This window comes from Ovis canadensis, chromosome 22, assembly GCF_042477335.2.
Source record: "Ovis canadensis isolate MfBH-ARS-UI-01 breed Bighorn chromosome 22, ARS-UI_OviCan_v2, whole genome shotgun sequence".
Taxonomy (NCBI): Eukaryota; Metazoa; Chordata; class Mammalia; order Artiodactyla; family Bovidae; genus Ovis; species Ovis canadensis.
The window spans coordinates 54,115,981-54,127,785 of NC_091266.1; the positions used below are offsets into that span (position 1 = coordinate 54,115,981).

Consider the following 11,805-nt stretch of genomic DNA (forward strand, 5'->3'; position numbering starts at 1 on the left):
CACCTATGTCCCAACATGGAAGGCTGCTCTCGATATAATTTTGTTATTGAGGTACAGTTGATTTACAATATCATATTAGTTTCAAGTGTACAGCAATTCGGCATTCTTACAGACCATACTCCATTAACATTCTTGATTATAATTTTGGCAGGGGAGTAAATTACAAAGAGTTTGTACAGTTCCCTTTCATTTTTGCAAAATATAAACTATGCATATATGCTTGTGGAGGCTCCTGGTAGGATCTGGGAAGAAAAGCACAAACTGTTAACTCCCCCAAGAATAATGGGTGGGAATTTTCATCTATGACGTTTTTAAGAAAAAGGTTTGCGGATTTTGTAATTTTTTTTGTAATTCTCAATCCTGGAGGTCCTGTTTTTGGCAGGAGGTATTGCTTTACATCAATAATTGCCTGGAGTGGGTCAGTAGATGGCTTTTGCTTTTGTTCTACCAGCTTACTTCTCCTCTTCTGCCGAAACCGGGAAGTGTGTGTTTGCCAGGTTGCAGAAACCTCGGCTCCCCAGCACCTGTGGGCCTAGCGGGGGCGCTGCGGGGTCTGCGCACCCAGCAAAGCACCGCGAACTCGCCGCTCCGGGGAGAGGCGGCGCGAGTCCGATTCCTCCCCCACATCTGCGAAACCAATTCCTTCCTTTTCGGCTTCTCAGTTCGATCAATCCCCACAGGGAGTCGGAAGGCTACCGATCCCCAAAGTCTCCACCAACATACACAGAATAAGTGGCTTCGTGTTCCTTTCCTTTCAGATAGAATGCTCAGGAAATAGGCAAATGACAGGTGGCCGTAGTCAGGCCAGAAACAGGACTGGGGGCCCAGCACGCTCCAAGAAGCCCCTTCTCCTTTACCCCACCCCCAAGCCGTGGCGGCGGGATGGCCACCTACTTGCGCGCAGGCCAGAGCTCAACCATCCCGGAGCCCCTGATTTCCTGCTTGGAAATCGGACTTCGTTTTCAGAGCGTTCCAGGGCCGCCTAAGTATCTAAGTGTGGATCGCTTAAAAGTAAGCCGACAGGACCTGCCACAGAGAGGAACTCCAGAGAGGCTCCCCCATGCCAGGGATGGACCTACAGCCGCCCAGCAGAAGCTCCCCGCTGACCTCCTGAGTCCATCTTCTCCAAGCATGTCCTCTGCCAGGGTCTCTTGGAGAACCGCGGGTGCGCATGGTCCCGCCTGCCTGGTACCTACCCTACACGGCTCGCCTGCCTCCGCACCGGGCCCAGCTGGGGCCGGTGAAAGGGCAAGGGAGGGGGACTGAGATCCCGGATATGGCTGCTGGCCTCCCTTAGGTCCGGGGAGTAGAAGGGTGAGGGAGAGAGACAAAGGACAGAGGCTGAAAGCAAGACCCCAGTTGGGCAAGAACTGGCGAGCATCATGGGGGTGGGGGGCACAGATGACCGCTGTGCTAGGGGCAGAGCTGTTGCAGGACATGAAAGAGCGCTGGGGATGGGACTCACTCCCAGTCTCTGGAGCAGGTGAAATACACACAGGGGCTGGGAGAAGGGGCCGAAGAGGTCCCGGGCCGCAGAGAAGGGCAGCTGATGGTTCCGACATCCGTGCTCCAGCGCTCCGCCTGGGAGCCGGGCGGCGCTCTGAGAGGGCCTGGGGAGACTGCGGGAGCCTTCGCCAGAGGTGGCACAGAGGGGACGTCAAAGTCGACCACAATGTGCCATCGGTTCAGGCTTGGCACTCTTGGCCCAGGACGAGGTCAGGACCAAGGGGAGCGGCCCCTCTAGCGCCACCAGTGCCCACGGCTGTGCAGCAGGAATGCCATCAACTTCAGAGACCCGGGCGAGGACGGCAAGCTGAACACTCAGAGTGGTGGCCGGGCTGCCTGAGGGCTTTGAGGTCAAGAGGAAGGCACTGGATACTGAGAGGACACACTGCAAGACGTAGGCCAATGTCATATCACCCACATGGGCACAGGAGTGGCTCCCCGGGAGCCCCTTACCCTGACAGGGGCTGGAGGCACTAGCGGTGACTCTAGACAAGTGCGGGTAGGGCCCAGCCTTCCTTTAACTCCTCCCCATACCTGCGACTCCTGGGCTCCACAGTGGCCTTCCTCCGGCCGGCCATACTCCTCCTCCCCTCGGATCTCCACCACCTTTGCTGAACGCTTGCTGAGCCACGTGACAGGCCCTTGGGTGCCCCTGATGGAGCCAGGTCAGGCAGAAGCACAACGCGTTCCCGCTAGGTCATTTGGTGCATAGCCAGATGTTTATTATTAGTCTCACTCTAAGCCTCTACAAGAACCCTTCTCCCAGAATATAATGTTTTCTGCAGAAATGCCCACAAGCACTGTAATTATATCACAGAAAAGGAAAGGGGGACAGGATTTGCTGGAGGAGACTGGGGTAAAAAGAAGAAACAGTTACAGCCATCGAAGACATTCACAAACACTTCACTTTTTCACCTGCCACTGCTCTTGGGTCTTTTTTGTATTGATAATAATGAAGAGGTCACTGTGCCCCACCCCCTAGCATTTACCCTGCAATGGGCAGCAGCCTCAGAAGGACTGGCTTCACCAGGAAGCTGCCTGTGGCACAACCAGAGTGGCCAGGCCACGGATCTGACTGCCCTGGGTTATACTACAGCACTGCACCTCCCACCCAGGTGACTGGGCCAGCCTCCTGGGATGGAGACCCAAAGGTGCTGTTCTGGGCTAGGGAAGAAACCTAGCACCTGACTTCTAACCCAGAGCTCAGGCCTGACGTTTTTATTTCAGTTTCCTAGCTCAAAAAACTTCTTTCATTTCTTGGCGATAACTGAATATGTGTGGTGGGAGGAAAAGGTGTAACTTTCCATACCTCATTAAATGTCACTCCAGAAGGAGATGAGTTCTGGGGCTGGGATATTTAGTCATCAGCAAGACAAGAAGAGGATTTTTTTGAGAGCTGAGGGAAGGAGGCAGGAAAGGCTTTGAAGAAGAGACTGTCCTTTGCTTTTTCTAGCTCAGGTTTTCTCACTACAGCCCCAAGCATCAAAATGAAATACATTTGACCTTTCTTTGTTAGACCCCTCTTGAGAGCTCCCCATGAGATTTATCATGTCGAGGATCCTGCGGAGATTCTGTGCAAGCTCCTGTTATCCGCCTCTGCCTGGAAACATTAATCATGTGAGTGCCAAGACCCAGAGTGGGCAGGAAGCTCAACAGGCAGCTGCCCCTGACTCATGGTTGCAGCCTGCTTTCCGCAAGGGGATTAGCCAGGGTGTCTCTTCAACAAGATGGAAGCTTGAATCCCATCACGTCTCCTTCACTGGGCTGGAGGGAGCATCAGATCAAAGGTATTCATAGATAATATGGAGACGTCGAAGGGGGGGAAAGGCAGAATACAGAAATAGTGGGAAATGAAGAGGAATTGACTCGGAAACCAGAGGAGAACAATTCAAAACCTGTTACAGTGTACACATTCAATGTTCAAAATAAGATTTTCTACTTCCAAAGGCTGATTGGGAATGTATCGTCTCTTAACACATTAAGATTGCAACTCTCATCCATCCAAATAAGTATTTCACATTTTCAACATCTTTTACATACTGGCTTATCTCACTTTGCCCACCCCCCAAAAAAAAACCCTGGTAAGGTGTGCATAAATCTACTTTTAAGTCTTATTGCAGATGTACCAAAAATTCTGCTTATGATGCTGTCATGAATGGTTTTGAAGATAGATGATTAAATTTTGTTTATAGACCCATGTGTTGAATGTTTTTAAATTTCTCAAGTTATATGTGGGAGTAATTAAATTCTAACATTTAAATAATGATTAAGCTTTGTGATGATATAGAAGGATTTAGATACATGCAATCTTGGAGAACACAAAACTTGGTGCCATGTAACGAAATGCTGTCATTACTGAGGTTAGGGCCAGGGGGTCATAGAAGGTCCCAGATAAACAGCTCATTCCTGGAACTTCTGGAAATTGACAAGTCTAGATTGAGTAGCATGTTCTCTTTGGTATGATATATCCTTGATTTGATCCTGGCCATCTTGAGGTTGTGTACAGTTAGACTGTGTGTGTACCGGCTTGGTTTATTAATCCCATGGCTGGAGACTGTTCTACTGATTTAATAAGCTATTTCAAATCCTGAAAGGTGATGCTGTGAAAGTGCTGCACTCAATATGCCAGCAAATTTGGAAAACTCAGCAATGGCCACAGGACTGGAAAAGGTCAGTTTTCATTCCAATTCCAAAGAAAGGCAATGCCAAAGAATGCTCAAACTACCGCACAATTACACTCATCTCACACACTAGTAAAGTAATGCTCAAAATTCTCCAAGCCAGGCTTCAGCAATACATGAACCGTGAACTTCCAGATGTTTGAGCTGGATTTAGAGAAGGCAGAGGAACCAGAGATCAAATTGCCAACATCCGCTGGATCGTGGAAAAAGCAAGAGAGTTCCAGAAAAACATCTATTTCTGCTTTATTGACTATGCCAAAGCCTTTGACTGTGTGGATCACAATAAACTGTGGAAAATTCTGAAAGAGATGGGAATATCAGACCACCTGATCTGTCTCTTGAGAAACCTGTATGCAGGTCAGGAAGCAACAGTTAGAACTGGACATGGAACAACAGACTGGTTCCAAATAGGAAAAGGAGTATGTCAAGGCTGTATATTGTCACCCTGCTTATTTAATTATATGCAGAGTACATCATGAGAAACACTGGGCTGGAAGAAGCACAAGCTGGAATCAAGATTGCTGGGAGAAATATCAATAACCTCAGATATGCAGATGACACCATCCTTATGGCAGAAAGTGAAGAGGAACTAAAAAGCCTCTTGAGGAAAGTGAAAGAGGAGAGTGAAAAAGTTGACTTAAAGCTCAACATTCAGAAAACGAAAATCATGGCATCTGGTCCCATCACTTCATGGCAAATAGATGGGGAAACAGTGGAAACAGTGTCAGACTTTATTTTTGGGGGCTCCAAAATCACTGCAGATGTTGACTTCAGCCATGAAATTAAAAGACGCTTACTCCTTGGAAGGAAAGTTATGACCAACCTAGACAGCATATTAAAAAGCAGAGATATTACCTTGCCAACAAAGGTGAGTCTAGTCAAGGCTATGGTTTTTCCTGTGGTCATGTACAGATGTGAGAGTTGGATTGTGAAAAAAGCTGAGCGCCAAAGAAAGAATTGATGCTTTTGAACTGTGGTGTTGTAGAAGACTCTTGAGAGTCCCTTGGACTGCAAGGAGATCCAACCAGTCCATCCTAAAGGAGATCAGTCCTGGATGTTCACTGGAGGGACAGATGTTGAAGCTGAAACTCCAATACTTTGGCCACCTCATGTGAAGAGTTGACTTATTGGAAAAGACCTTGATGCTGGGAGGGATTGGGGGCAGGAGGAGAAGGGGATGACAGAGGATGAGATGGCTGGATGGCATCACCAACTCGATGGACATGAGTTTGAATGAACTCTGGGAGTTGGTGATGGATAGGGAGGACTGACATGCTGTGATTCATGGGGTTGCAAAGAGTCGGACATGACCGAGCGACTGAACTGAACTGAACTGAACTGAGTACCTACAATGTATGAAAGACAGTACAAGCCCTAGCCTGAGGAGCTTCACGCGGTGAGTCAGCCACAAATGCATCTTATGCACGTAACAAAGACATCAGCTTATGAAGAGAAATCAATTAGGGACCTACCTTGGAGAGCAAATGTGTTCTTAACCTCTCATCTGTAGGATGGACCCTGGGTTCACTCCAGATCTAGCCACACTCTTGGCATCAGCTCCATACCTTATGTTTGCAAGACTACTAGACGTTCAGGAATGCAAGCCACAAGACAGAGGTGGTGAACTAACCAATCTGAGAAAATAAACCGGGAACTTAACACCCCCCAGTAGACGGACAGACTGAAAATTCAGGAAGGTTACATCAACTGGAATAGTTACTTTAGCATCTCTTACAACTGTTATTTCTGGGTAACGTGGCCAACACATATTGAAACACTCCCCAGCCGATTTAGTGAGATAAATCTGTTGGTTGGCTGCCAAAAATAAGACTTGGTGACAATGCTTACAAAGATTACAGAACCTCCCATCAGTCTCAGAAAGGGCTGGTGCCAAGTAGCAGGCTGGCCCCATTCCCAGCTTTACAACTTCTTGCAGGAAAAGGACTGGATACTTGGTATTAACTAAAATGAACTACTATATCAAATTAAAAGCGCTACCTCAGCCCTATTGGATTTCTCCAGGACTCATTTCTGAGAGATGTGTCTGGTCAGTTTGTTTTGTAGTCAAACAAGTCTCAAGTACACTTCAGATGGGGTAAGAATTAACTAGTTGCTGTTCAGTTGCCAATGTGCATAATTTGTAAAGATGTCTATAAACACAGTGATTCGTCAAACTCTTTAGGCTCTCCATAAAGTCCACATGCATGTTTAAAAAATTTAACTGAAGTTGTAGGCACGATAGAAACTGGTGAAAGCTTTTCTAGTAATTAATGAGGATACTGTTCTCTCACAGTAGACTTAAACTATCCAGGAATATTTCAAATTTTTAAACATGCCAGCAACTAAGAATAATTCATGGTGTATAACTTTATAATGCCATCATCCTAAAGTTGAATAACAATACTTAAAAAAAAAACTGATTGGACTCATACAGAGCCTTACACACAGATGTGTAAGGAAACTGTTGAATGGATACCTATATATTCTGATTATAAGATTTACCTCTATGCCACTATGGAGAACAGTGTGGAGATTCCTTAAAGAAACTGGAAATAGAACTGCCTTATGACCCAGCAATCCCACTGCTGGGCATACACACCGAGGAAACCAGAATTGAAAGAGACACGTGTACCCCAATGTTCATCACAGCACTGTTTATAATAGCTAGGACATGGAAACAACCTAGATGTCCATCAGCAGATGAATGGATAAGAAAGCTGTGGTACAGATACACAATAGAGTATTACTCAGCCATTAAAAAGAATACATTTGAATCAGTTCTAATGAGGTGGATGAAACTGGAGCCAATTATACAGAGTGAAGTAAGCCAGAAAGAAAAACACCAATACAGTATACTAACGCATACATAGGGAATTTAGAAAGATGGTAACGATAACCCTGTGTGTGAGACAGCAAAAGGGACACAGATGTATAGAACAGTCTTTTGGACTCTGTGGGAAAGGGAGAGGATGGGATGATTTGGGAGAATGGCATTGAAACATGTATAATATCATATAAGAAACGAATCGCCAGTCTAGGTTCGATGCAGGATACAGGATGCTTGGGGCTGGTGCACTGGGATGACCCAGAAGGATGGTATGGGGAGGAAGGTGGGAGCGGGGTTCAGGACTGGGAACATGTGTACACCCGTGGCGGATTCATGTTGATGTATGGCAAAACCAATACAATATTGTAAAGTTATTAGCCTCCAATTAAAATAAATAAATTTATACATCTGTGTCTCTTTTGCTGTCTCGTATTGAAACATGTATAATATCATATATGAAAAGAGTCACCAGTCCAGGTTCAATGAATGATACTGGATGCTTGGGGCTGGTGCACTGAGATGACCCAGAGGGATGGTATGGGGAGGGAGGAGGGAGGGGGGTTCAGTATGGGGAACACGTGTATACGTGGTGGATACATGTTGATGTATGGCAAAACAAATACAATATTGTAAAATAACCTCCAATTAAAATAAATTTATATTTAAAAAATAAAATAAATAAATTTAAATTAAAAAAAAAGACTTACCTCTACGTGATCCATCAAGTATTGTCTAAAGGCTAATAGCATATTCCCAAAGCTTCATTAGGATGTATCTGAGATTCATTAGAAATAGGATCATTCTTACGGTGTTTAACCTTTGTTATGTGTTAAAATCACCTGAAATGCTTTGAAAAAATGCTGGTGCCCAATCTCCATCTCTAATCAATTGGCTAGGGATACAGCCTAGGCTGGAGAAGGTGATGGCACCTCACTCCAGTACTCTTGCCTGGAAAATCCCATGGACAGAGGAGCCTGGGGGGCTGCCGTCCATGGGGTCGTGAAGAGTTGGACATGACTGAATGACTTCCCTTTCACTTTTCACTTTCATGCACTGGAGTAGGAAATGGCAACCCACTCCAATGTTCTTGCCTGGAGAATCCCAGGGACGGGGGGAGCCTGGTGGGGTGCCGTCTATGGGGTCGCACAGAGTCGGACACGACTGAAGTGACTTAGCAGCAGCAGCAGCATGGCCTAGGCACTGATGGTTTTTGAAAACCCCCCAGGTAATTCTAGGAGCAGTCAGGGCTTAAACCAGTGACTCGAACCCTCCAAAGAAGAGACCACAATTAACTGGATCCCTCCCTGACTAATTCCACCCTTTTCCCCAGTCTTTCCACTCTCCACACATACCAATCCAAAGTACAATCTGAAGAAACAGGAAATGTCTAATCTTGAGTCTTCCAAAGAGTAGAGCTGCTGGAAACACAGGAACCAGTCCCTGGGATGCTGGGAGAGGAGCTCATTTGGGGTAGGGGAGGGGTGACCTAATGCTATGGGTGGGTCACATTGCTAGAGCACAGGCTCTTTGCTCTCCACATCCAAAGATGGAGCTGAAAGTTAGTTTGAGTGCCATTATCAAAGGTAACTGGTATGTCCCAAGTTCACCTGCCTTTTTCTTTCTCCAGCTTTTTCCTGCCCTTCCCCATGCTGTGAAAAGTCTAGATATATATAGATAGATAGATACTAAATATGTGCCTTACTTGTAAAGCAACTATATGCCAATAAAAATTAATTTAAAATAAAAGTTAATTTCATTTTAAAAGATTCATACTGCTAACTAACCCAACTGTGAATGGAACCACTCTTCATTGTGGCTACTGACATCAAAGTAATAGGATTTAATTCTTGTCATCCCCAAACACCTCCTCTTTCCCTTCCTTTAAGGGCACACTTTACAGAGTTCACTGAGACCAAGAGAAGGGGAGAGGTGGGAAAACTCTGATTCTGCTGCTTAGTGAGCTGGGGTAGTACTGGCATCTTCCGGTTGGTAACTGAATGGCTGCAGACACCAGTCTATGCCCCATATGCTGCAAGGGTTAATCTGACAGCTGCCTATCATGAATCATTTCCCAAGACTCCTGCCTTCACTGCCATGATCACTTTTCCGACATCAATGTGGAAACTCTTGTCCCAGGGCACTTGTCCTCATTTAAAGAACTCTTGGGATGTTAAGGTAAGAATTAGCAGCTTGGTGTCATGGCCCACCAGTCTTCCCCTATTCCCTTAACCCTGGAAGGAATTACATGTTTGATCTGTACATCCTGTAGGCCGCCGTTTATTTTTCTGTTCTGGCTTTCAGTAAGCTTCTCCTCGTCCTTGTATTCTGAGTTGATCATGCTCCAAGTGTGTCACCACAGAGCAGGTGCTGAGCAGTCGGTTCACAGCTGTTGATTTGTTGCAAGATCAATTAGAAAATACAAGAGTGTGTTACAGCTCACAGTTTACATTGAGCATTCAGAAAACCAAATATTTGAGTTCTTGCCTTGTGGCAAACACTGGTTGTGTATATACACAAACATACACACAGATAGTCTGTCCTGTGCAGTTATATTTCCCCTTGTGTGAACCTTTTCCACTTTACTCCTATGTTATCTATCTCTTCATCAACTAGTTTTTCTCATCATTTTCAAACAGCAATTGGGGGATAAGGAAGAGAGAAAACAATAGCAAAACCTCTTAAAGGTGATTTGTAAGTATTTTGTGCTATAAATGCAAGTGGATTTAAAGTGAAAATCCCTTTGGCATATAAAGCTCTTGTTCAGGAAATGCTGAAATTCTAGATACAGATTTGTAATACATGTTTCCCTGGAATCCTAGAAGGTAATGGGTTTGAATGGACTAAGCACTGTCCTGTATTATATCTCAAGTGAGTCCTTTTTAAAAGGCCACCTGAAAAGCTTTACCAACCCCAACCAGCCATTTTAAACCCCATGCTTATTGCTCCTTCACTCCCCATGGAACAAGCAGAAGGGAAAGCAAGGAAAACAGTGAGGTTTCTGAAATATTACCTGAACCAGGGGAAAGAGCTTTGTTTGGCCTTCAGTGGTAAAAGGAGAAAACAGTAAAACCTCTTTTGTTCTCCCTGGCCTCCTCCAAGCACGCATGAGTCTCTCATCAAAGCCTACATAAAATTTTACAGTGACACAAAGGCTAGGTAAGACAGAGGGACAAGAGGGGTGGACTGGCAGTTTGGAGCCATATTAGTTTAGTATTAGCCTAGCTCTGGAATAATCTCTCCAGTCCAGCCTCCGGGTGGGCACCCTCCAGAGACCAGTGGACTGGAGTTCCCCAAGGCCTGGCACAGTGGCATCAGATCACCACGCTGACTGTCATGCTCTGGCCGTGCGGAACAATCTTGCGGGGCCAGGCCAGCAACAGTTTGCGGAGCTCCTCGCGGAAGCTGTCGTGCAACCAGGCGTAGATGAAGGGGTTGTAGCAGGCGGAGCTCATGGCGAGCCAGTGGCAGAGCAGCTGCACTAGGCCGAAGGCGTAGGGGTCTATGGCATGCGGGTCGAGGTCCCGCAGCAGGTTGAAGACGTGCAGAGGCAGCCAGCAGACGGCGAACACCACCACAACCACCACCAGCAGGCAGAAGGTGCGGCGGCGTCTCGCGCGGTCCCAGTCGGCCTGGCTCTGGGTCACGCAGCCCGGAACCACTCGGTTCCGGAGATTCACCGACACCCGGACGTAAGACAGGAGGATGACCAGCAGGGGGAGCAGGTAGGTGACGAGCAGCAGCCCCCAGGCGTAGAGCTGGCGCTGGCGTTCCTGGGACCCCCAGAACTCCTCGCAGAGGCGCACGCGGTGCGGCTTGAGCTCCACATGGTAGGTGTGCAAGGCGGCCGGCAGCGCTAGCACCGCGGACAGCGCCCAGATGGCCAGCACCGCGTAGGCGCTGAGGCGCAACGAGATGCGCCGGCGCAGCGGGTGCACCAGCACGACGTAGCGGTCCACCGCGATGGTGGTGAGCGTGAACACCGACACGTAGACGGTGACCGGCTGCAAGAAGAAGACCAGGTGACACAGGCCGCCGCCGAACACCCAGCCGCGTGGCTCGAACGCGTAGGCCAGCGTGAGAGGGACGCAGGCGGCGCACATGAGCACGTCGGACAGGGCTAGGTTACCGATGAGAAAGTTGGTCACGTTGTGCAGCCGACGCACCCGTGCAATCACCAGCACCAGCAGGCAGTTGCCCACAAGCCCCACGACCACCACGACGCTGTAGAGCAGCACAATCAGCCCCTTCAGCTGATGCACCAGCTGCAGGCTCTGGAAAGGCGTGATGGCCTGAGCGCCTGGATCAGCCGCCGACCCATTGCCCACCACCGCCTCTGAGCTCTGGTTGACCGGACTTGAAGCCGCAGGCAGCAGCCCAGAAAATAAGTCTGGGGCCGCTGGACCCTGAGTCGGCAATGAAGCCATAGCCACCTGTCCAAAGATAATCAGAGTCTGTCACCTCCCATTCTCTATCCATCCCCTCCTACGCCAAGTCCCCCCCCCACACACACACACACCTCAATTACTCAAATATTCCCTTTAGAATGACTGGCCACAATAAATAATCGACAAAATTAAAAGTGCTGTCACTCCCACCTCTTTAAAATGAAATCTAGGGGTGGTTAGATGTGCATAGGTTATTTAAATGCCTTCCACTCCATTTGGAGCCCTCACAGTCTCCACAAGCCAGACCCAAGCGCAGTCCTACCTGGTGACTGGGGCTTGACGAATGGGAAAGCTCTCCAGAGAAAGAGGGGTAGAATCCTGGCTGTCCCTGGAGGTCCTCCACCCA

General features: G+C 47.6%; 1 protein-coding gene across 1 annotated transcript; it reads right to left on the minus strand.

Annotated features, from left to right (window-relative positions):
- Window positions 1-10,325: 10,325 nt before the first annotated feature.
- On the minus strand, window positions 10,326-11,438 carry PRLHR (prolactin releasing hormone receptor). The gene has a single exon (XM_069567980.1). The coding sequence runs from the start codon at window positions 11,436-11,438 to the stop codon at window positions 10,326-10,328; it is 1,113 nt and encodes a 370-aa protein (XP_069424081.1).
- Window positions 11,439-11,805: the final 367 nt, after the last annotated feature.

Bases quoted from the DNA above. Each gene is read 5' to 3' on its own strand.
- PRLHR (XM_069567980.1), bottom strand. From the start codon at position 11,438: ATGGCTTCATTGCCGACTCAGGGTCCAGCGGCCCCAGACTTATTTTCT.